This window comes from Triturus cristatus, chromosome 1_1, assembly GCF_964204655.1.
Source record: "Triturus cristatus chromosome 1_1, aTriCri1.1, whole genome shotgun sequence".
NCBI classification, from domain to species: Eukaryota; Metazoa; Chordata; class Amphibia; order Caudata; family Salamandridae; genus Triturus; species Triturus cristatus.
The window spans coordinates 49,865,393-49,892,243 of record NC_140579.1 but is presented as its reverse complement, the minus strand read 5'-3'; the positions used below and the strand labels follow the sequence as shown (position 1 = coordinate 49,892,243).

At 44.7% G+C, this 26,851-nt stretch overlaps 1 protein-coding gene across 3 annotated transcripts in view; it reads right to left on the bottom strand.

Annotated features, from left to right (window-relative positions):
* The window catches only part of LOC146869338 (solute carrier family 12 member 6-like), an 836,907-nt gene that overhangs the window by 482,449 nt on the left and 327,607 nt on the right, over nucleotides 1–26,851 (bottom strand). For all 3 annotated transcript variants that reach the window (XM_085651026.1, XM_085651041.1, XM_085650987.1), the window contains 4 exons: nucleotides 18,183–18,424; nucleotides 15,713–15,927; nucleotides 15,439–15,597; nucleotides 8,480–8,578 (listed from right to left, as the gene is read on the bottom strand). In XM_085651026.1, the coding sequence (XP_085507152.1) occupies nucleotides 8,480–8,578; nucleotides 15,439–15,597; nucleotides 15,713–15,927; nucleotides 18,183–18,424 (715 nt within the window). The remainder of the gene's footprint in view (nucleotides 1–8,479; nucleotides 8,579–15,438; nucleotides 15,598–15,712; nucleotides 15,928–18,182; nucleotides 18,425–26,851) is intronic.

Below are 26,851 nucleotides of genomic sequence, written 5' to 3'. Positions count from 1 at the left end.
GTATGTAATTCACCGATAATTCCGATTCTTAAACGAACTGATCCAAAGGCTCCCCCAGTATATCGATTGGTAATTGATCTGCGCGAATTAAATAAATGTATTGTACCACAATACCCCGTAGTTCCAGACATCTCTTCATTACTGACAGCTATTGATTCCGAAGCAACATTCTTTACTGTAATTGATCTCAAGAATGCCTTTTTCAGCGTCCCAATAGATCCGGAAAGCCAATATCTGTTCGGATTTAGTTTAAATGGACGTAGCTTTAAATTCACACGCGCACCTCAAGGATTTACAGAAAGCCCCAGCATCTATAGCCAAGCACTGAAACGAGAACTCGACAGTATCCACATGCCAGTTAACACTGCTTTGCTTCAATATGTCGATGATCTGCTGATCACCGCCCGAAGCGAACCTGAATGTGAAAAAGCATCACTGACGGTTTTACAATTTCTAGCCGAAAAGGGGCACAAGGTGTCCCCTTCTAAGCTGCAATTCTGTGTCCAGCGAGTTATTTACCTTGGTCACTCGCTGTCCAAGGAGGGAAGGCAGCTTACACCAGATCGTATTCAGTTAATAGCTAATATGCCAATACCCAAGACACAAAAGGAGGTGCGGGCTTTCATAGGCCTCACTTCATATTGTAGACAGTGGATCCCTCAGTATGCATTTCTAGCAAAACCACTCATTCAATTAACAACACAGGAGGCAGCCACATCGACTGTTCTCCCTTGGACTCAGGAACACACACTAGCTTTTGAAAGCCTAAAGAAAGCTTTATGTCAAGCACCTGTTTTAGCAACACCATGTTACAGAAAACATTTTACACTCTTTGTTACAGAACGAGAAGGTACTGCCTTGTCAGTACTCACACAGGAACAAGCAGGATCACACAAACCGTGTGCTTATTTTTCTAGTACATTAGATCCCGTAGCTCAGGCTCTGCTTGCGTGCCTGAAATCAGTGGCAGCGACAGCTTTAGCAATCAGACAAAGCGATGCCATAGTGTTAGGACATCCATTGACAGTACAAGTACCACACGCCGTAGAGGTTCTTGTGAATCGAACGCAAACACAACACTTGACTATAGCACGACTTACAGGGTATGAACTAACATTGTTTCAGCCACATATAGAAATCAGACGTTGTAACACATTGAATCCTGCCAGACTTTTACCTGTAAATGGAACAGACCCATTAGCCCACGATTGTATTGATGTTATTACAATCACGACGAAACCCAGACAAGACTTGACAGATGTTCCATTGTCAGATCCAGACCTGACGTTGTATGTAGACGGTTCATGTATGAGAACAAGTACAGGAGAGTTAGTGGCCGCTTACGCAGTCACCACAGACACTGAAATTATTGAAACCAAGTGTATAAATACCTTGTCCGCTCAAGCAGCAGAGCTCGTCGCTCTGACACAGGCCTGTATTCAAGCCACAAATAAAAAAGTCAACATATACACTGATTCACGTTATGCATTCGGAGTTGTACATGACTTCGGCGTGCTGTGGCGAGAGAGAGGTTATTTAACTTCTCACGGTGCCCACATTCAGCACGGACCCCTCATTCATGCCTTATTAGATGCAATACATTTGCCCATTGCAATATCGATTATGAAATGTAAAGCTCATACGAAAATTACTGATATCATTTCTCAAGGCAATGATCTAGCTGACAGAACAGCTAAACAGACTGCTCAAACTCAAACATCCGACATGACAAAGACAATAGTCCAGACACCAACACATTGTATGATGGTTAAGGATCCCGCTCTTGATGTAATTGACATACAGACACATGCTACTCCAGACGAAATAAGGAAATGGACTGAATTAGGAGGGATCCAAACGGATCAAGGATGGATGACGAAGGAAAAATCTGTGTGGTTCCTTCCTGATTCAATGGTCCAAGTCATTATTAACACTGTCCATAGTCCAGCGCATCTAGGAGAGAAAGCTATGCTAGACAGCATTCAACATATTTGGTTCAACAAGCATTTACGAGCAGCAGCGAAACAAAAAGTTCGTACCTGTATGATATGTTGTCAGTTCAACCCAGGAAAAAGCATTCCCGTAGAGCAGGGTGGATTTCAGCCTCCTGATCACCCTTTTGAAGTCCTCCAGATGGATTATATCCAGATGGAACGATGTCGAGGATTCAAATATGTTCTCGTAGTTGTTTGTGCTCTTTCCCGTTGGACGGAGGCATACCCGGTTTCAGATTACACTGCCCCGACTACTGCCAAACAGTTAGTTCGAGAATTCTTCCCACGATACGGTTTACCACGTGCTGTCTACTCAGATAACGGCCAGCCGTTCTCATCCGAACTAATGAAACACGTTTCACTTTTGCTAGGATATCAGTGGAAGTTTCATTGTGTCCGACACCCCGAGGCAGCAGGTCTCGTGGAACGACAATCAAACTTTGAAAATCAGATTGTCCAAAATATGCAGGGAGAAAGGTGTCGACTGGGTAGTAGCATTACCAGTTGCACTCTTTTACATGAGAATGGTAGCACACTCTCGAACAGGGCTATCCCCGTATGAGGTGATCTTTGGCAGACCACCAAATATGTGGGGGACGCCTATACCACGTAAAATAACTGATATTGACTGTAATATGCTGACAGATTATTTGGCTTCCTTGATGTCTGCACTACAATCTTGTCGTTCACAGGTAGCTGCAGCTTTTCCTAACAACACTGAAGTGAAACCCCATGACGTAATTCCGGGGGATCTCGTTTTCGTGAGAAACTTCGATCGAAAGACTCAGCTGGATCCCAGGTGGAGGTCGCCTCAGCTCGTGTTATTAACGACGAGGACAGCCGTGAAGATCGAAGGCAGGAAAGGCTGGATTCATTCAAGTCATATCAAGAAATTTTATGGACTACCATCAGATATAAAAACTACACCTTGTGTGTCTTCACCCATTGACTCAAAACTTCCTTTTGTTGAAAAAAGTAATGCCGAACATTATAAACTAAAGCTCAGATCCAATCAGTCAAGCAATTTGATTGTTTAAGTCCTCTCCGAGGTGAAGCGGTTGAATTGTCTCTGACATGTATCCCTTGGACCTGAATAGAGAATACACCCGAAAAAATGCTGAAACGACAGGCGTACTGTAAATCACTGCGTAGTCATTGCACAGTGACGTTATTGATTTTGTTTTTCCTTAGTCTTTTAATAATTACTGCAAGTATATTGTGGCACCTATATGATCCTATTTCTAGACATGCTTATAATATTACTGCTGAACATTCTTTTAGTGAACTACCCCCGAATGAATTATCATACAGATTTGCGCTGCGCAATAACACTTTTATTAGTATGTTACATCATTCCCATCAGGTTAGCAATGCTACAAATTGTTGGATATGTGGCCGACTCCCTCCCTATCAGAACTATAAAGGAATTCTACCTCTTTTTCCATACCCGTTCACACACAACGGCTCCTGTGGAGCATGGTTTAGTTTAATTAATTCCCAAGATTCGAACTCTGCAGTTTATCAAGACAATGGGGTATGGGGAAATCTGAACTTAGTTTTACTTAAGGTCTGCCACCCCAACAAGGAGGGACTTCCCAAAAGAACAGGAACTGATCTAGAAAATGAAGTATATGGATTAGGTAACTTTACGCTTAATCTCCTGATCTTGAATGTCGAATCCGAAGCTAATCCAAGTTTGCCCGCCATGTCAGTATTTCCAGTAAAAGGTGAATTATGTGTAAAAAAGAATGGTTCCATACATATGGGCCATAGTAGATGCACCACTGTAATAGAATTCAGTGATCAAGGCAGGTCGACATTTAGAGCTTCCCGCCATTCCTATTTTATATGTGGTCAGACGGCATATGTACGTTTGCCTCTAGATTGGGATGGTACTTGCTACATTGGATTCCTTTTGCCACCTGTTTTTCTAGCCCCTCCTGATTATCACAGAAATACTCATTTAGTACACAATAGAGAAAGGAGAGATCTCCCAATAGTCGACTACACTGAAACAGCATGGGAAAAATACACAGATTTCAATAAAGGTCTCTTTCCCTATATAGGTACCGTTACTAATAGTAAGCTGATACGTAGATTGACTAGAACCCTTGAAGCAGTAGTGAACGAAACTATTTCCGCCTTAGGCAATTTAACAGAAGAACAGTCTGCTATGCGGATTGTTGTGCTTCAAAATCGTCTTGTCCTTGACGTCATCCTGGCCGATAGGGGCGGAGCTTGTAGGGTCATCGGATCAAGCTGTTGCATTTTCATACCAGAAAATTCGCCATCTGTATATAAAGCTATAACGCGCCTTCATAAAATTGTAAGCCAGATACACCAGAATCCAGGCACCTGGACTTGGTCCGGTTGGTTTTGGAGCGTGTTATCAGCCTGGGGATGGAGAGTTCTATCCTTCCTAGGTATTGGCCTTCTCATACTATTCAGTTGCTGCTTATGCCTGCAATGTGGACCAGCGATTTGTGGTCTGTGTGCCACATCGTGCATTCCACATCAAGATTTTCATTCAAGATCCCGGAAAAAGAAAGAAGAACAAATGATGCTATATGAGCAGATCAATGGATTAATGAAGATTGATATCTCTTGACGGGCAAGTAGGGGACAAGGAGGGAATGTGGAAATATGGATTTTTCTGGTCAGTTATGTCCCCTATCTTGGACCCCAACGGTTCTATGTGCATGTTACAAGTACATGTATGTTCCCTCCAGTTCCAGTTATGAAGACGCAAATACATGTGCGTCCACCGTTAACATGTCCTCTTTCAGATCCGCCATGAATGGGCCGGATATTCCATTCCTAAGTACGAAAGGCCACCGCCTTTATATGGTTCACTTATGCCATTTTACAGTCCAGACAAGTAGGCCCTGATTCTGCCATCAAGCTTTTCTTGCTTTCTGTCTCTGAAGCTCCAGTCCGAGCCTGCATCTGTGACCATGAACTTTGTCTCATCCTCTGCGCGGCTCTCGATGCCTGACATCAGCTTGCTGCCTGCCAAGAACTGTATTTCACCTTCGGAAATTATCTGCTCCGCTCCCTGCCCAATGCATTCCTGTCTAGTAGCTTAAGTAAACATTCTGCCAGCTACCGAGCAAAGGCCCGGCTTCTCTGTCTTTATGCAAGTAATTCATAGCCCTGTTACCATGGAAGATTCCTGCCCTCGCATCTAGTGTAGACACTTAGACGCTTGTACACGCACTAACAGTCAGTATAGTCAGTATAGAATAAGATTCTACTCCATGAAGGCCTCTCTTTTGGATAACATAGTTCTTTAAACATAGGATGTTAGATATGATTTGGGATTAGGTTGACTTGACCCTCCAGACATTTGTCGCCACATGTAGAGCTAAATGTCAAGTCCCCTTCACCCCCTAGCTGCACGTCAATCACACGTCATGCCGCTGCGCGCGCATTTTTGCCAAGTATTTCTGCTGACATTGCGAAATTCTTTCATGTAACCACCCTCTTATGACATCACATCTGATGACGTTCTTTAAACACACCCAGTTACGCCTATCTTTGCCACGTATGAATATATTATCCCCACTATCAATTGTTACGCCTCTTGTATTTGCTTCACTGTAATGCTTATTGTATAAAAGTAATTGATTGTCAATAACGTATGTACTTCACTTCCTGAACCTTCGTGGTGATGGAACCTGGAGCAACCGATTATAATCGACCATTGGAATAAAGCCCATTCCGAACCTCTAATACCACGGATTCTGCCTCTTATTTACTGAGCTATTTTATTATGTTTCTGTATCAAATTAAGTCCCGGTAATTAAATTATTTACCACAGAGGAGGGCCTCGAACTCCTGACCAGGTGTCAGCAGCCGCCACAGCGGCAGCTACCAGACGGAGCTGAGCCGTGAAAGGAGCAAGTTCACCAAAAGGTTAGTGCACTATATTGGTTTATATGTGCTATCCCTTTGTTAATCTTGAGAGGTGACCCCTTTTGTGGTTTGGTAATCTTAGACTTCACCGGATGTTAGTTTCAGAACCAAGGCCAGGCATTGCGCCACTATGCCCTACCAGTCCAGGAATATGAGCACAGAAACAACTCCACTGATGTTGTGAAAGTTCTTAAAAGTGACAGATACCCTTATCTTCACAAGCCTGAGGATACTCCAGCAGCGGTAATTAAAAAAGACGTCATCAGCACAAAAGCCATCAAAGTATGAACAGACCACCTTACAGGCTACACAGCAAGGGCCCACAGAGAGCCATGAGAATATCAGCAGGTTGGTAATTCAAAACAGGGCACAGGAGGCGTAAGTAGCCCAACTGGGCACGGCTAAGAGAACAGGACCACCAAGAGGACATTTGAGATGAGTCCTGGAAGAGATGAGCATGAATATTGTACCCCGTTTCCAGAGCATTAAAGGCTTCCTGTTGTGGATGGGCAAAGGTAAAAATAGGGGGGGGGGGGGGGGGGGGGGGGGGTTTGCAAACTGTCTAATCACATCAATACAGAGTCCCTTTCAGATGACCCTTACTGCCTGCAGAAATATTCTGGGGCAAGGATTCCATTCGAAATGAAAAACTCCCACAGAAAGAAGTTGGCAACAATACAAAGCAGACAAATCTCCAAGCAGACATAGACAGGGGCAGTAGGGGGGCCCAATACTACATGGCCAAAACGGCAGACTATCCGATGCAATGAGTACCCCCGAGGGTGCCTATGCTACCGGTGAAAGTAGCACTAATGCGGCCGAAGCCCCCTTTCAAAGATATACGATGAAAGCTCATGTCATTGTTCACAAAGGGGCCAGAAGCTAAATGCTCTTTGCTAACTGCTAACTGCTGCAATGCCACCATGGCGAGCTAGATGCAGCGTCTCCATTATGCCAAACATCCCAACAAGTAACTAGACCACACTTGCTATCACAGTTACATGAAATGTTCCATTTACAATTTCTTTCCTTTATTTCCATTTTGTGTGTTAAAACATTTTCCTTGCTGCTATCAAACTAGGACAGCTGACATTTTCTACCTAGTGGAGAGGATAATCTATCGGACTCTAAAATACTGAGAATATGAGAGTAAGGTTAGATATTCTACCTAACCTGCACATGGCGAGTGTTCCCTAAGCACTAGGAAGCGATGACAAATGAAATGAAAAGGCTGCAATGAGAAAACATATCAAAGGCTAACATACCAAACACCTCTTCATAGTGTCTACATGGTTTAAACAGTTCCTTGTTTAATGTGAATTTCCCCCCTCAATCTCAGTTTAAGATTTTGTAACAGCAAGCAGCAACATTTCCTTCTAACCTCCTGATTCGTAAAATATTGCCGACCTCAACAAAATGTAGGTGGAAAAAAGTAATCTGCACACGTAGATGTCACAATCCGGATTCAGAGAACCCGAGTCAGTAAATATCTGTACCTGTAATAGGAGATAACAATGGGAACGATCCACAAATACGGAGGACTGCCCGGTGGAACTCGTTTTGGGGACGGAATGGGAAAGGTGTTAAGTGGCATGCAAAACGCTATACATGCCTTCGCATGCACAAACATTTTGCAGGCAAATTCCCACTTGGAAACGCACATAAAAGCATTCATTTTAACATCAGTAGTAAGTGTTTTTGCAGGGTGGAAAAAGGGAGTAATCATCCCTATATTCTATTTTGTGTAGAAGGGAGTTTCACCAGAGAGAACAAATGTTCTATGTGCCACAAATACATAACTGTGCACATGTAGATCCATAGTAAGCGTATTCAAGCAGATTGCTGGCTATGCAGACAATATGCAAGCCGGGGCATGCAAATGAATGATATGCATAGATTTGCATGAGTAAGCAAGCTAATTCTTTGTGGATCCCTGAAAAATGTTGATCCAGGTAAATCCTAGACAAAGCTATGATGCACAGACTAATAACTTTTCAAGAATTCTTACTGAACCGCCACAATTGTATTGTATGGGCCGTAGACCACATACATGTATATAGAGTGGAGAGGACATCACAGAATCCGTCGATTTCTTTGAGAGTCCCCTTTTACTCTGGCACAGTGGAATGCTTTCTCAGAAAGCAGTGAGAGGGTAAAGCATTAAGAGCCGCCCCTATTTTTAGTGCTGTTTGCTTTTCTTAGTGCAGGAGGAGTGCCCTGCTTGGAGAGGGGATGCATCTATTAATCAGAGAATCTTTCATTTCCATTGGCATTCTTCTTGTAATGGCCGTCTGAGCTCTTGTACAAGATGGAAGAAATCCATGTAGCATATAAAGGACCCAAGAGAAACTGCCCCTGTGTATGGCTTCCAGGTTTTCATTTTCAGCTATTCCTGCCTGTTTCTGGAGACTCAAAGAGCCCATACAGTGTTAAAAAGAAAACAGAGAGTGCCTTCATTATACAGAAATGTCCTTATTTCGCCAGCAGAAAGAAACCCTTGTCTGTAAATAATGAAATTGTGAAGCACCCTGAGCCCCCAAATTCTGGCCCTTATTAATTTTCAAGGATACAGACAAAAGACGTAGTAAGAATAGCTAGAATGGTGCCAATGGGAATGGATTTCTGAGCATCTTTTAAATCTCCAGAGCGATTGGATCCAGCCATGATGCCTAGGAGGTAGAAGCAAAATGTTAGGACACAGGCAATAGCAGAAACAGGCAAATCCTTTTTCAGGTGATCAGAAGAAAGGCTGGGGCACAGGCAGAGAGGGAACAGCAGCACCTCGTGTATTGCATTTCTAACATTTGACAATTGTTTTATTATCAAACATAACCCATGTTTCAGACTACCTTTCCTCTAATAAACGGGCACACTGAGCCACAACAATCCCACCCCCTTATCATATTTATGGAAAGAGGGGGTGGAGCCACACGTGGTGTGAACAAAGAAAACTATATCGAATATGCTACTTACCAGTATGCATCTGTTCTTGGCATGTAGGGCTGCTGACATTCATATCGGTTCATAGATCGCCGCCTAGTGTTGGGTCCGGATGATTGCACATTGTTGTCCTGGAAGAGTCTTCGAAGTATCACGAGATAGGTGGCTCCTCCCCTGGACTACAGTGCGCATGGGTATCCTCTCCATCCTCAGATTGTTTTTCGCCATTTTGGCAGTGATGGAGTAGATACAGTAAGTGATGACCATGCTTACAGTAATTCTGAGAGCTGCAGCCGCTACAGGCGCCGGGGAGGAGGGTGGGCGATATGAATGTCAGCAGCCCTACATGCCAAGAACAGATGCATACTGGTAAGTAGCATATTCGGTTCGAGGCATGTGGGCTGCTGAATTCATATCTGTGCATAGATTATATAGTAGTCTCTCCATTAGCGGCGGCTGCCCGTGTCAGCTGCAGCAGTCTGAAAAAGGGTCTTGAGAACAGCCTGTCCTACAGCTGCCTGCTGTTTTGAATGTACATCTACACAGTAGTGTTTAGTAAATGTATGCATAGTGGACCATGTGGCTGCTCTACATATTTCCTCTACAGGAATGTTGCCTAGGAAAGCCATGGACGCCCCTAACTTTCGTGTTGAGTGGGCTCTTGGGGGAATCGTTAATGTGCGTTTAGCTTTTTCATAGCAAATTTGAATACATTTAACGATCCATCTGGCTATCCCTGCTTTGGAAATGGCGTTGCCCTTGTGTTGTGGAGAAAAGGCAACGGACAGTTGTTTTGTTTTCCTAAAATCCTTTGTTCTGTCTATACAGTACATGAGGGCCCTCTTTACATCTAGTGTATGGAGCATTCTCTCTGCGACATTTTCTGGATTTGGAAAGAAAACAGGCAGTTCAATAGTCTGATTCATGTGGAACTGCGATATCACCTTAGGCATGAATGTGGGGTTGGTACGTAGTACAACTCTGTTTGCGTGAACCTGTATGAATGGCTCTTGAATGGTTAGTGCCTGGAGTTCACTAATTCTTCTCAACGAAGTTATTGCCATTAAGAAAGCTACTTTCCAGGTGAGGAATTGAATCTCACATGAATGTAGAGGTTCAAAAGGTGGACCCATCAATCTGGTGAGGACCACATTCAGGTTCCATACCGGTGCCGGTGGGTGTGTTGGAGGAATCACTCTTTTGAGTCCCTCTAAGAAGGCTTTGATGGCAGGCACTCTGAATAAAGAGAGGTGCTGCCTGTTCTGAAGATAGGCTGCTATGGCGGTTAGCTGTATACGGATGGAGCTGTATGCCAGATTGCATCGGTATAAGTGTAACAGGTAACAGATGATGTTCTGAATGGATGCATCCAGCGGATTAATGTAATTGTTTTTACAGTAAATGACAAATCTTTTCCATTTAGCCGCATAGCAAGCTCTGGTCGTGGGTCTCCTGGCCTCCTTGATGATATTCATACATTCTGGAGGCAGGTTCAGGTAGCCAAACTCTAAGACTTCAGGAGCCAGATCGCCAGGTTCAGCTGTTGCGGATCTGGGTGCTGAATTTCGCCATGGTTCTGTGTTAAAAGTTTGGGTGTTAGCCGCAGTCTTTGAGGCGGCACCACGGAAAGTTCTAGTAACGTGGTGTACCATGGCTGGCGTCCCCACATTGGAGCAACCAGGATGAGTGTCATTGAGTGTTGCCTTAGTTTGCGTGCCACTAGCGGTATTAATGGCACTGGGGGAAAAGCGTACGCAAATCTGCCTGACCAGTTCATCCATATCGCATTGCCCTGCGACTGTGGATGCGGGAACCTGGCGGCAAAGCTTTGGCATTTTGCGTTTTCCCTTGTGGCGAATAGGTCTATCTCTGGATGACCCCACTGCTGGAAGTACGGTTGGAGTACTGATGGATGTAGCTCCCACTCGTGCATTTGGTGGCTGTGTCTGCTGAGCAGATCCGCTATTTGGTTGTCCTTGCCCGGGAGGTGTTCTGCCATGAGGAACATGTTCCTCTGAATGGCCCACCTCCACATGCTCTGAGCCAGATGAGACAACTGTGGAGAGTGTGTTCCTCCCTGCTTCTGTATGTAGTACATGGCAGTCATGTTGTCCGTCCGGATCAACACGACTTTGTTGCACAAGTGTACTTTGAAAGCCTTAATTGCCAGGAAGATTGCCATCAGTTCCAGAAGGTTGATGTGCATCTTTTGTTGCTGTATCGTTCATAGTCCCTGCACTGTGTAATTGAGTACATGAGCTCCCCATCCGTGGAGAGACGCGTCCGCCGTCAGTATTATTTGTGGAACAGGCTCTTGGAACGGTCGGCCCTTGCAAAGGTTTTGTGGATTCCACCAATGCAGAGAGTTGTATGCCCGACCGCTCACCAACACTAGGTCTTTCAACTGTCCTTGAGTCTGATTCCATTGACGTGCCAGGCACTCCTGAAGCGGGCGCATATGTAGTCTCGCGTGCCGGACTATGAAGATGCAGGAGGCCATCATGCCTATCAACTGCATGAACACTCGCGCTGGAAGGGAGTGTTGAGGTCTGAACTTTTTGATCAGCAGTTGCATGCTGTTGATCCTCGGTAAATTTGGCTGAGCTTTGGCTGCCAGAGTGTCTATGGTCGCGCCCAGTTATTGCCGTACGTGGGCGGGTTGAAGATGTGACTTTGGATAATTCAGTGAGAATCCCAGACTGTGAAGAAGGTGAATGGTGTGGGATATGTGGCTGGCACACTGCCTGGCTGACTTTGCCTGAACAAGCCAGTCGTCCAGGTAAGGGAAGACGTGCATGTGCTGTCTCCTTAAGTGTGCACCCACTGTCGCTAGGCACTTGGTAAAGACTCTGGGCACCGTTGTTACTCCGAAAGGGAGGACTTTGAACTGATAATGCTGATCCTGAAGAGTGAACCTGAGATATTTTCTGTGTGATGGGTGTATGGGTATGTGGAAATACGCATCCTTTAAATCCAGTGTTGCTAGGAAGTCTCCCTGACTGAGTAACGGCAGAACCTGCTGGAGGGTGAGCATATGAAAATGCTCTGACAGAATGTATTGGTTGAGAGGTCTCAGGTCCAGTATAGGTCTGAGAGACCCGTCCTTTTTTGGGATTTAGAAGTACAGAGAGTACACCCCTGACCCTCGCTGTTCTACAGGCACGAGCTCTATGGCTTCTTTCTGCAGCATACTTAGTACTTCTTGCTGCAATAATGCCAAGTGCTCTGCGGACATAGGACGGTGTCTTGGTGGTATGTTGGGTGGATTGGATGTTAATTCCAGACAATAACCGTACTGGACAATTTCTGTGACCCACCTGTCTGTGGTGATGGATCTCCAGACTGGCAGGAACTGTTGGAGTCTCCCCCCGACCGGTGTTATGTGGGCGGGGGGCAGTGACAAGACGTCACTGTTTGTTATTGGCGGAGGACCTGGTGTTGTTGTGTCCTCGTACTCTGCCTTTGGTGCTGGATCCACGAAATCCACCCCTATTGTTCTTATTATAGGTACTCTGGGTACCTCCTTTACTGTACTGCTGCTGGGACCCCTGACCTCTAGCTGCTCCTCTATTCCCGGGGCGACGAAAGGAGCCACTCCGAAACTGCTGCGACTGTAGAGCCCCCATAGATTTCGCAGTTTCAGTGTCCTTTTTAATCTTTTCCAGTGTAGCGTCAACCTCGGGGCCAAATAAAAAGTCTGGGTTGACTGGTTGATTCAAGATATTATTTTGAATCTCAGGTTTGAAACCTGATATTCTCAGCCATGCGTGCCTCCTCAACATCACACTAGTGTTGATTGCCCTTGCTGCAGTGTCAGCTGCATCTAGTGCGCATTTGATGGACGCATTTGTAATGGGTTGTCCCTCTCTGATGAGGAGCTCCGCTCCATCTTTGTATTCATCTGGTAGGTGTTCTAGCAGTGTTTCTAGGGTATCGTAGTGTGACCTGTCGTATCGGGCCAGGAGTGCCTGAGTGTTGGCAATGCGCCAGATGTTTGCTGCTTGTGCTTGTGCTGCTATCCTCTTTCCTGATGTTTCTAGCACTTTGGACTCCTTGTCTGGAGGAGGAGCATCACCTGTAGTCTGCGAGTTAGCTCTCTTGCGAGCATTAGAAACTACCATGGAGTCCAACGGCAATTGACCCTTAATGTACGTATTTTTTCTCTATTCTCGGGTTCAATACCCGTGCTCTTGTTGTCTCCTTAAAGATGTCCTTAGCATGTTTAATAACCCCTTTTAACATTGGTAGAGTCTTGTCCGTTCTTTCTGATGTGGAGAACGTGTCCACCAAGAAATCCTCCTCCACAGAGTCAGTATGAAGTTCCACTCCGTGATTGGCAGCCGCTCTTTCAATGAGGGTGTTAAAAGCAGCAGTATCTTCAGTGGGAGATGGTTTTATATTATAAGGATGAGTGTCAGGAGCATTTTGTGGGTCTCCTGGGTCATTAGGGTCTCCCCATGCTTGATCCTGGTCTTGCTGTTGTTCATCAGGGTCATTATCCACAGGATAAGTGGTATCATCCTCAGTATAGCCCTCTCCTGCATCCGCCTCAGAGTGTGTGGGGGAAAAGGATGGTGGTTCCTGATCATAGGTGTGGTAAGGTTCTACAAGCACTGGTGTCGAACCTGACACCATTTTCCTTTTTAGTGGAATTTTGTATGAGTCCAAAGCCTTTTCTGGAACAATTCTCCGCTTGCGGAACAACAGCCTACCAGTGTCGGCGTCGATAAACTGGTCCTGTGAGTCTTCGACATCGGTTCTTTCCGTGGACACTGTTCTTGGTTGTTCGATACTCTTCCTAAGTTCGAACATCTTCGGTGCCCCCGGTGGTGGCAATCCAAACTTGATCGGTGCCGGCGCCGAGTGAGCCTTGGCGACCTTGTGCGGTTCGGGACCCGCTTTCGGTTCGAGAGTGGCCCGTTCCCTGATGCGCTTTAGGGACTCCGACACCTGTTGCAACGTGAAGGCAGACGGTGCTTTGGAACCGACAGGCTCTTTGGAGACAGGCCTCGACGCGGTCTCCGGTTTCTTTCCAGTCTTCGGGTGTTCGATCCGAAGTTTGGGATCGACGCCTTGTTGATCCAGTATTTTGGCAGTCTCAGCACTCTTCGGTGTTGTTGTAGTCGGATCGACCACCTTGACCTTGGTCGTTGGTGCCCCAACCTTCGGTGCTATAGGCCGTTGCGTCTTCTGTTTCTCGGTGCCAAAGTCCTTTTTTGGTTTCTCGGTACCAAAGTCCTTCTTTCTTTGGTCGGCTCCGACGTCCTTCGGTGTCGACGGATTGGAGGGCTTCGATGCCTTCGGTCCGACCTGAACCAGTTGCACTTTCGGTTTCGATTTGACCGGTGCTGGTTTTGGTTTCGATTTCACGGAATCGACTCCAGTCATTTTGGATATTTCTGGCTCTTTTGAAATGTTCGAAGCCGGGCCTTAAGGCGGGGCTGTAGAACGATCCGACCGATCTTGGGTAAGGCCCGCAGGCGATCCCTCGACCTGAGCCTTATCAAGACTATCTCCCTCGGCCTCCGCATCGACGGATTGGCCTAGCTCCTCGCCTGAGCTATCTTCCTCGGCCCCAAGGGCCTCATCGTTGTCTCCTACATCGTCGACGACGTCTTCGTCCTCGAAGATCTCCTCATCATCGTCGTCATATTGGGATTCATGCGCCGAAGCATGGCTCGAGTCTATCTCTTCAACGCTCTCGACTTCTTCATCCTCGGTGCTGAATATGTTAACCGGGTTAGGCGCCGATTTTTTGGCCTCCAATCTAGCCGCCTGTCTATTCCGAAGGGTCTTCTTCGACCGGAACCGGGCGCAGGCCATACACCTGGACTCATCATGATCCGGTGATAAACATTAGTTACACACCGGATGGACATCAACGTGTGGATATTTTGCGTGACATAGAGGACATCTCTTGAAGGGAGTCCTCGATTCCATCTTCGAACGTTGATCGATGGTCAGACCGAAACTCGGTCCGAGAAGGGTGAATAAGTCCGAGAACGAGTATAATAATTTATCGATACCGAACGCAAACAATACCGACGATATCTAAAGGCTTTTGGCCTTAAATATAGTTTTCCTAACTTGAGCTAAGATAAGCACATCCGAACCCAATGGCGGAAAAAAACAATCTGAGGATGGAGAGGATGCCCATGCGCACTGTAGTCCAGGGGGGGAGGAGCCACCTATCTCGTGATACTTCGAAGACTCTTCCAGGACAATCATCCGGACCCAACACTATGCGGCGATCTATGCACAGATATGAATTCAGCAGCCCACATGCCTCGAACACTCTTTTATGCCTTATACACAGCATGTTTTTACTTTTCTGTTTTCACAGCCCAAAATCTTTCACAAATTCAGTAAATTTCATCACAATTATTCAACTATTTGGGGATGTCTGAGTAGTCATGGACATGCTATGAAGACAAATTAAACATTGTACCATGGTTCTCCTGACAAAATCAAACATTCTATGAGTGATAATATGAAATGATAAAAGCAAAGCCGATCACAGCAGTCTTTTCAGGTCTCCAAATAAGCACCACTAACTATAAGCTTGTCCTGAAATCCAAGCAGCACATACCTGTCACAGACGGAAAGAAGATTCCAACTAAAAGAGTGAAGGAGGTAGCGACGTCTGCAAGAACATAGTCTTGGTTCGTAGCGCCCATAGCATCCACAGATTTGGCAGAGGGCTTCTCGATGATATCACCTTTCTGAAGATAAAAGCTCCACAGGTTCTCTAGAGAGGTCGGATAAAGAATGAAGGACCTAACTAAGCAGCAAACAACTGAGAAAGACAAGACTGTACAGAAAGACACAGTGCAGGCTGGAAGCCAGGGCAGAGTTGCTCTTACCTGTAAATATACCACTTGCCATTCCAGGAATGCCCTCAATGACTGTGACATTGTTATGAACAAAGTATTCATCACAGCTAGCGTTTAGCTGGTTTTTGGAGGGGCAAAATAGGTTCCAGAGTTGAGTGGGCACAGTGATATTATCCTTTTCCTCAGTCTTGGCACAGACATCTATGTGACGCTGGGAGAGTGTACGGTTTCCAAGCAGGCATACACTAGGAGAAAGCAGACAATACATTACAAATTGAGAACAGTAGGCGGAAGTGAAAGATTGATATCAGACAGCCAACAGTAGGCAGAAAAAGGGACTAAGAATCAAGATATTTAATTGGGGAGAAGAGATTTATGCAGAATTTATGTTGGAAACAGAAGAAAGCAGCTCAAAGAGAAATGGGAATTAGGGATATTTGTCTCACCCAAGACTAACAAATTAGCTCACAATGGCTAAGTAAGACTGATAGTAAAACTACAGATTTATGTACTAGCTTCCCCAAAATTGGCATTAGATCACACACAGTGATTTAAACAATGAAATAACAGATTTGATTCTGCACCCACTTAAATGGACATTTATTCACACGTCATAAAGACAGTGAAATCAAAGAGATTGAAAGAGCAGGAAAATGTAGCTTAAAATAAGTATCCTAAATTGTGCAATATATTAACACAAGAATGCCCAAAGAATGAAATAATCGAAAACGTGCCTTTTCTTAAACATGCAAATTAACGTGTAGCATGTTTTTTTTTCATAGTAAGCATCCATTTCTATTGTAATTATATTGTCAAGCCAGACTAGGCTAATTTATTTCTCTACTTCTGCCTTGCCTTCTTTTTTAACTTTCTCCTTAAATAGATGCCTTTAGAAGATGCTGAACAGTGCTGTAATAAACAAATAGTTCTCGTTTGACATGGCATCTTTGTAGAATGTGCTGACTTTAAAAATGTAATGCTTTTTTGTCTAAGCTACATGTTCTCATCGTATTTAGTTAGATTTTAGTTGCTACATATTCACAATAATGAATTCTAAACAGTATATTAAAACACTGGTGTATGCAGGAAACTGTGAAGCTCATGACTTAATTCTGTAAAAGTTACAACTAGAATGTTTCTGCTCTAGAATAGTTCATTGTCACACAGTGGAGTTCTGAATAGATAGTAATTTAGACTGTAGGGTTCTCGTGGGACCTCAGAGTGAATTTAACGCACATTAATGTTAGCAACTAAGTAGACGACCTGTAGATAGTATCTTGCTGACTTTGTGCGTTTACCGTGGGAATGAAGAAAGCGGCAGACCATCGGATGATCCTTTTCCACGGTTCGAGATGACCTAACACTGGTGTGGATAGATACGTGTCTTTGTATTTAATATATGTGTTTCTAGTTAGATGGGAGAGAGTGTTCTTACACCGGCCTCTTGAGCTCGCTCTGACGGCTTTTATGCTGTCCAAACTGGCCCAGGCTATTTTCTCTGTGACAGTCATTTTTTCTTTAGCCTTTTCCCCTATTTGCTATAAGGTCCTGCAGACAGGGATTTTTAATTCTTAAATGGTTACAGCTACTGAGGTGCCTACTTTCCCAGCTTAACTTCCAGCAGTTGCTACTGCGACTGTTTGCTGATGCTGTTTTGAGAGAGTAAATTCAGACGAGTTTCCAGGACTACTCTTCACGAGGAGTTCAACTACAATCCGATGCTATTTCAATGCTCCTTTAAAACCCACTCTTTTCTGCAAGGACTCTTTATGTGTTCTGGTAGGGTAGAATAGGGACTTAGTATTGTCTTTACAGAACACGCTGTAATGTTCTTGCTTGTCTTTAAGCATTATTATTTCTTGATATTTCTGTAAACAGATTGATCAAATTTCTAATTTGAATAAAGATACCAAAAACAAAATACTAAACTCTTAAAGACCAATAAATGTTTTGGAACTATATTAAAACTCATTTTTGACTAAATATCATAAGTTGAGTTTAATGAGATTCTGGTGACTTATGCTCCATTCTGAAACGGTGGCAAAGATCCAGGTGACCTGATGAACAAAGCGCAGAGTTGGAGACTACCTTTGTAAGTCATGGGCTGAAGTGATCTAAATATAAAGTATTTCGCACCAGCAAATGACATCAATCACATGCATGATGAGGATAGGCAGCGAAATCACAGATATGAATCATGTGTCCCGTGAAACGGAGATTAACTCCTTTTGTACAAGAAGAACGACAATGAAATCCTTATTGGTTCATAGTGCGACAAACTGGGACTGGATATCCTGGTCTGGATTCATGTATCTGTACTGCAATTAACATAACATTAAATTAACAGTGAACAAGAAATATTAAACTGAATCCTTGCACCCCTCTTCAATGGAAAATAGGTTACATCGTTGCCCAGGACTATGTCACAGAAATCACTGATCCTATTCCAGTGCCTATTTTGTACATTTTATATACATTGTTTTATGACTTGTATACGTACGGAAAGTTAGGTGGTGCAAATGCAGACTTTATTGCTCCAGCATAAATGGCAAGGATGGACACAATCACGCAAGCCAGGAACAAGGAGGCAAACTTGTTGACATACTTGACTCCAACAAAAACCACAAGAGCCATTACCACTAGGAAGATGGAGCCATAGATACGCATGTTATTCAACATGGCTGCTGAGCTCTCTCCATCTTCGTTGGTGTCGAAGATTTTAGCCTCTGGAGCAATGTACACCTGCAAAGACAAGCAGAAAAGGGAAGTGTTAAACTCTAAAGTAAAAAAATGACTTAATATTCCTGACATAATCATAACATTTTGATATGATGGGAGCAGACAACAAATAGTACTATCATATTTCCAAAAATTTAGTACTAACTACTAGTTTGGCGTTCTGTTTTTTGGAACAAGTATAAAGAGCTGAATTTATTCCATTTTTTTGTATTGATTTCAGTGCATTACCTGAATCTAAATAGACTATTATGATCAAACGGAGTAGCAATGTTGTAGTAAGGAGGTTGCTAATGTGGAACAATAGTGAATTTTGCAACGATTTATTGCTTTTTTTTTATAACAAAGGCTAAGTAGTAATCAAGCACCTTTAAAGTCATCTAGCCTAGAAAGCTTATTGGCCCATACCGAAATCTGCACTTTCGCTTTGAAACATGAGAAGGCTGTTCCTCTATACAGCATCCCTGAGCTCGAGGTCTATTAACACAGGTATCTTTTCTATCGGCAGGGTATCTTTTAATGTGTCAAGTGAAGCGGTCCTGTCTCCGTCTCCCTTGCTACTGTCAGCCAGTGAGGCTGGGAGAATGCTAGGAGCATGGTGGGTGTGTGCTGGGGCTGGGGGTAGAAGTGAGGACCCTGACCCTGATTTTACACCAAGCTGCTGCGGGCATCTGCCCCTGCTGGGGTCAGTTTTACTTCAGCAACCTCAGGCGCAGACCACATGACAAATTGCTAATGTGACGATGTGTAACATCTAACTTTGGACCCTTTCTGAACACTAAAGGTACATGCCATTGAAAGTAAAGTTAGAGGGCAGCGATGAATCCACCAGAAAGAGCATTACCAAAGGAAAGCCACTCGTGATGGGTATTTCTAACTATGGGTTCCTTATCTTTTGACTCGATACCAAGGCACTACCTCCAAAAAGGGGGTCCTGCGGAGTGGACTTAGACAAGGACCAGCACATTAAATGGCTCTCCCTGCCAAAGGCAGTAATGGCCGGTGAAGGTGTAAACTTGTTCTCATGCAGCAGCCTGGACGATGTTTAACACTAAATCACCCCTAGCCAGCCCCATACTGGTGGCCTAGGCTTTGGTAGAATTAGCCTGGAGGCATTCAAGGGGCTCCCTTTTGGCCAGAGCGAGGCACGTTTTCATGCACAGAGCAATCCTGTACCAGTTTATCTTTCAAGGAGGAGAGTAAGGCCTTCAGAGTCAAACAGGTGGAACGAAGCTCAAATAGGTTGACGTGGCGCCTCTGGTGCAAGGTCCCTATTATTCACCTAGTCTAGAGGACTGCTCAACCACAGGGACAACTCCTCCATCACTGCACCTCTGAGCCCAAAGCCTATCCAGAAGAAAAGAGTTAAGAATGTGGGTAAAACAAATTGATGTATCTGCTGTTAAGGCCCTTTTCTTCCAATGTCACTCATTAAAGCATATTCTATATCTCTTTTCATTTCCTGCCCAGGTACTGATTCTTAATACCTTTGTGTCGGCACGACTCAATTACTTGAACTCGATCTTTCTTGGTCTTCATAAGTAATTGATCCGTCAATGGTAGTTAATCCAGAACTATGGCACAAGACTTGCCAAAGGCCCTTACCCAAGGGGTCTCATTACACCTGATGTTCATAGTACATTGGTTTACATTTAGAGATCAGATTCTTTTTGAGGTCGTGTGTGGTACACACAGCTGTCTTTACCCTTGAACTATCACCACATAACCATAATTTTCACTGGAACAGTGTTGCGATCACAGTACAAACAGAAGGAAGCACCTGTATACCTGCAGGACTTGTATGTGTTCTTGAAAGTACAGGACACTGTCCAGCACCCAGGATCCAAGAGAAAAAAGCCTGGGTTAAAGTCAACATCTTGAACTTGTCCTTCCAAATGAGGTGTTCAGAAGTGGATGGTATCGAGTAGGCTTGAGTCTGGCTTTTTGGGCACCAAAAAGTATAGGCAGTAAAACCCACTGCTCTTAATCTACAAAATCCTCTGTATGGCCCCTTCCCCAGTAGAGATTGAACTTCTAGAAGCATAGCCTGATGAATTCTGTAAAAACACAGGTGGGTCATAAAGGGGACCAGCAGTAAAGGGGAGGATGTAACCATGCTGAATAACCTGCAGCACCCACAGCTCTGATATAATTGCATGGTAGTCAGGAAAAAATGTATTCGGCCTCTTATTACCTGTGCATGACCATGAAAGTGGGAATCAAAGAGGCTTGGCAGCAGTCACAGCAAGTCATGACTGCCATTTTTGGTGGTGGTCACTGTCTTAGCTACCAAATCATCCTGTGGAGCCGTGAAATGGCTGCTTGTTGTATGGTGTACAAGGGCTGCCACTGGGAACAGGCAAAACTCAGAGTATCCTCTAAATTTCTAGTATTGCTAATGGAATTGATGGTGACAAACCCCCAGAGCAAGGTATAGCAAGATTGTCTTTGAAGTGCTCTAAGGCAGAGCCTGCCTTTTATCCAAAGAGCTTTGAGCCGTCAAACAGCAAATCCATAAGCGATCCTGTGGTTCTCAACCAGGCATTAAGCCTGATCACTACACTCTTGCCCATGGTGCAACCCCCAAAGTCTGTCATGTCCATGCCGGCCCTCAAGGCACACTAAGCTGGATGGTGTTCATCTTGGATGGTCTGAGAGAAGGAATTCCTTCCTACCTTTGTCAGCGATGGCCAACAAGAGCTCACTAGCCATATACCAAAGGGCATATGTATAGTGTTCTAGCAGGCAGATGGCATTCAGGAACCTCAGAGCCAAACTAGAGGGAAGAAGACTCTTTCCTGAATGAGTCAGTAGGCTTAGATTCCATTTCTGGCAGCGCAATATGCAATGCTCTGGGATATATTTTGTGGGTAGAGGGCAAGCTCTCGGGAGCTTGCTCAGAAAAGCTGGGTCTCAATGGGTAGGCCTATGATGGCTAGACACTGGAAGGCCTAAGAGGGGAACCAAACATGGTTTAGACCAGGTCGCCATTAACGCTTCTGCCAAAGCCTCGTTAAAGGACAGCAAGGTCTCTCAAGGAGCAAGACAAGACTCCAAAATGTCATTCTGTAAATTTGCCTTTGTCTGTATATCTATAGTAGGTAGCTGAAGGCTTTATGCAGATTTGCAGGCTACAAATAGAAAAGAAGTAATCTCCTCAGTAGGAAGCAGTGGGATCGACAGCAGCCTGTGGAGTTCTGGGCATAAAGTGATCAGCCTTGGAATGGGTTCCGAGTAGGATGAAGGGGGCGGAAACAGTGCATTTGCGTGCCAACTGTGCAACTTCTCCTTGACGAAGAGTTAAAAGATTGCGACAAGTTCAGCATGAACCTCTTGCGTTCATGGCAAAACTAGTCTCTCTATTTTCTATTCCACTTACCCGAGGATGGTGACGTGGAACAGGACCGGGCGGGACGAAGTGGGAGTACTGTCTTCAGCAAAGTACAATTTTACTTAACATTTGCTAAAGGCTTTCAGGTGCATCAGAAAACATTTTTCGCAGGACCTGGAGTTGTCCTTAGACATTTGCCAAACTTCATGTGAATCCGTGACTGAGATATGCTTCCTGTAGTTGATCCACGTTTCAAAGCCAGGGGTTTTTGGCAACTGCATCATCCTTAGCACACCATCTAAGAAAACCAATTATGAAATCATTGAAACGCAGGAACAAGTTGGGAGCAGGGCTCCAGATCTGCATTGACGGACATGGGAAAAACAGAAGTGAAATCAGGATGCAGGGGATTGCCATATATAGGGCTCCATGTCTTCCCTTTCAGGGGTGCTCTGAATTTACCGCAGAGCCAGATGGAGTCACCTATAAGTGCATAGGAGTTATTCAAATGAAAAGTACCAAATCCTGTCTGGTGCCTGGGGAGAATCCAAAGGGTGTGTGAGAGTTGTGATTAGAAGTATCCATGAAAACAATAGTTTAAAAGGGGTCTTGATTCAAAGAAAGAGGTTAAAAGGCAGCCTTTATGGGATGTTGAGTGGTGACGTGAATGGAGCACGCCAGGTGCTGTCAATGTGCTGTTGGTTAAATGTATTTTTTGTGAAGAAGACATTGATAAAATTGCACTTGTCTGTTACATGTGACATTTGTGGGTCTAACAGATGGTTGCTATAATGGTTGACTGTCTTGAAGAACGGTCGGCTTCTGTTGGAGTCTTCAATGATAGTATTGATGCAGTATTTTGCTTCTGCTGATATGAGTTGTCTGCATGTCGTGCAAAGGCAATTGAGTGGGGCAAGGTCGTCAGGGCATCGACCTATCTTCCCTTTCATGCCTACAAACGTTGCACTACTTGTTAGATGGGTTCTTGGATTACCAGGGTGCTGTTTGTTACTTTTGAGCTTGAACGTTTTCATTGGAGGAAGGATGTTTACAGGATTGGCCAGCAATATTTTCAAGTTGTTGTAAAGGAAACTCATGACAGATGCTTGGGGGGTGGTGTTGGCTGATGGGTTTCAGCTGTAGGTTGTTGATGAAGAAGTGCCTGAAGAATATTTACATTTATTGTTATTTAGCTGCCTTTTATGTATTGGGTGGATGGAAAAACGGGTTTTGGGGGTGGGAAGATGGCCAGTCAACACCAAGAGTTGGGAATGTTTGCACTGAATGCTTGGTAGTCTTGACAGGAAGAGGTCTACGGCCTTCACCATGAATTGGTTTGGTGACATGCTGTACCTTGCTGAGTATTTCTATGTTGAGAAAGGCGTGTCTAAATATATTTGTGCTTTGGGTTGTCAGGGAGGTCGAAGTCTGAGCAGGGTAGTATAGGTATTTTAGATAGATGGGATAGTGAGAAGGTCAGAGAACTGAAGAGCACCCTGGTGGCAGAGAGTAGGAAGTGGCGTGTGAGACCCTTCATGGTCCTGAGTGTCACTTGTTTGCCTATGGGGCGGAGCCTGGAGGACCTGTGAGTGACAGAAAGGCCTAACCCTTTCTGTGGGCATACTGATTGTTGTACCCTGTGGGCACAAAGGTAAATAGTATGAAAAATGATGTGGTAGCAAGCCAGGTTGCAGTTGAATTTTCATCAGGGTTCTGCTTTTCTTCCATTTTTTCATATTAGCCAATGATGCACTTGTTGTCAGACACGTCTTTGGAGCAGTATGCGGTCCACTTCTTAGGTTTGAACTAACATGATTTTATTGGTGCTTGAGTCTTTATATGGTTACCTAGGAATATGTTAGAGTTACTGGGAACTAGCAAGTGTTTGCTGGAACAATGTTAGAGCGATGAATTGTGGGCTTTTTATTTTATTCCTACCTTAGTAGGTGGTGAGATGCAAATGTGGAGTTGTGATCAGCTTATTTTAAATTGCTTCTAATGTGCGAATTAGACAGGCCACACGATGAGCTGAAAAGGGACCTGGTCTGCTAAGAGTATCTGGTACAGCCTAGTGTGGCCTTTTATAGTATGTGACTTCACCGTGGATTCAACCTTGCAAGACCTACTACAGATGTCACAAAAGCATTCACAATGTATAATACATTGTGAAGTATGAATCAGTGGTTTACGCCCTTGCTTCAGTATCTTCTGAGGACAAATGTCTCTCAGGTAGTCTTAAGTCTTGCTTCCTCAAAAAATTGTTTGAATAATTTTTCAGAAAGCTGGTGAAAATTCTTCAAACATACTAACAAGGTATGATCTATCTCTCTTCATAATGTTAAATGCTTTCATATTAAATATATTATGATTTGTTTAATTTTTCCAGTTGTATGCAAAACATTGGGGCTAATTTCTAAATGAGTGATTGATGGGGTAGTGTGTTCTGGATGGAAGGACAGGACTGATATGTTAAAAAATCGATTACTACTAGAAGATATCTTTATCTATATTTTCAAGCCATGAAAATGTTTGTCATTATACTATCATATTTTTTTAGTTAACAGAAGATCACATTCTCAATGATATCCTGGTCAATGAAAGAATTTACAGTTCACGAAGCAGTGAGGGACATATATTTCAGAAACCGGGACACTGAAGTGGCACCTGTGTTTTAGAAGCAGGAAACTCCGGGATGGACTTAGTGATTCTTTCTGGTAATGGGACTTTGGTTATCGGATCTGTGGACTACAAGCTATCATTTAGCAAAGCTTACACGTAGCCTTTCTTTGCTTATTTGGGCTTTTTGTAGACTAGGTTTCAGATTGGAATGTTAAGTACTGTTTTAATTGTGATACTCTGACCTCTCAAAGGAAGTAAATAACTTTTCAGCCATTAGCAAACAGTTGAAAGAGTAGAATGTAATAGTAATGGTCATTAACATATGATAATTCGGATTATTTACTATTATAGAGAGATTTTAGAATTATTCTTCTCCTTTGCTGTGATTTACTTGTTTGAGTCTTGCGACTAGCCTGTGTATCAAAAGCTTAACTGTAAATAATTTTTGGAGTTAATAGGCTTAACCAACTACCCATGTCTTTTAAGCCTCTGTACAACTGTTACATTTAGTAAAGACATTTACTGTATGTTGTTTCTTTTTATCTATGCAATGATATTAATTAGCTGGTCGATAAACTAATTTGCCTCATTCTGGCAGTGGTAGTACCTTGAATAATCTAGTGTCCAGACCTACTCAAATGAAGACACTCTTGATACAACATACTAGTTCCACTGTGTTCAGAAGGCGAGGATAGCCTAACCCTGTGGTGTGATAATGACTGGTACGCAGATAAGAAGTCACAGTAAGTCTGTCAGCTCAAGGATTCCTCTAGAATATATTGAATATTTGTGTATGCAGAATTGTAATAGAAGAGAGCCACACCACAGGGGTAACTGGGTCTTAAACATTTCTGGGCTTCAATTTAAGATGAGGGAGAACAATCAAAAACCAATTAATCCATCAAGGGCTGTTGAAGAGGGGAGACCCTCGGTCAGTGATCAGCTCTCCCCCCGCAGCTCCGCTCGTACCCTCTCTGCCCTGCAGTCCCATACAGGCAGGGTTCAAGACCTCTCCCTGCTCGCATTTTTATTTTAATTTCCCGCACTCACATTTTATTTTAATTCTCTTGCCTTATTTTATTCCTGGCATTTTCGATATATTTCTTGGCTCGCTCACTTGCTTCTTGACTTGCCTGCCTACTGCCCTTCTGGGCTTGCTTTCCCGCTCCCCCCGTAGTCCATATTCGCCGCTAGTGCGCTTCTTTTCCTGCCATAACCCGCCCCGCTCCCGCCTCCCAGACGCTCGCCCATCCCCTACTTAAATGGCGACCGCTGGCACGCCGAAGGGGTACCTAAGGCAAGCCCATCTGCGCCCATCCGCGCCTGGACCGCGCCCAGCTGCAGACCTCCTAGTCCCCGCAATAGCCACGACAACCGACGATGCTACGACACAGACTTCCTCTATGGACTCAACACCAAACGATCATCAAACTGCTTCCAGGCCAGCCTGATACTCACCCACGGACCCTTCTCCTGCTGACACTGCAGCTTCTCCAGCCGCCGAACACCAGCATGCCCCGCCCCACCCGTCAAAGCAGGACGCAACCACCTCAGATGCTTTCTACTCAACACCCCTCCGTCCACAAGCACGCCATCGAACTCTGGGACCTACTCAACTCAGCCTCCCCAGACGTCGCCTTCCTAACAGAGACCTGGCTGAACTCCTCCTCGGAACCCAACATTGCCACTGCCATCCCAGATGGCTACAAGATCACCAGGAGGGACCGCAACAACAGAGCTGGAGGAGGAATTGCCATCGTCTACAGGAATACCCTCAGAATCTCGACCAGCACAGCAGACACCTCCAGCACCACCGAACATCTCCACTTCCAGATCCACATCGAACCCAACACCACCCTCAGAGGAACAATCGCCTACAGATCCCCGGGGACCCGGCTACAGTTCATCGACGCCATCTCCGACATCGTCAGCACGCAAGCCCTTGCATCCACAGACCACATCCTCCTCGGAGACCTGAATTTCCACCTCGAGAAAACCGACGACAGCAACTCCATCGCACTGCTCGACAACTTCGCCAACCTCTGACTCAAACAGCTCATTGCGGTCCCCACCCACACCACACACGCTAGATCCCATACTCTCCGCCAGCAAACACATCACCTTCAGCCACACCGCCGAACTCCACTAGACCGACAACCACTGCATCCACTTCACCTTCGAGAAACCCACCACGCAGCACCACCCGCAATGAATCCCCAACCGTAGCTGAAACAGGATCACCGAAGACCAGCTCATCACCACCCTCACCCACAACCCACCTACCGACACCACCAACACATCCGCCCACAACCTCAGGCAATGGATGGACGACTGCGCCAACATCCTCGCCCCGATTAACAAACCCTCAAACCGACGTACAGACAGAAAGACCGGCTGGTTCACCACCGACCTCCAGGAGTCCAAGCGGAATTGCCAAAAACTCGAGAAGTGGCACCATGAGCAGACACCGGACAACCACGCTG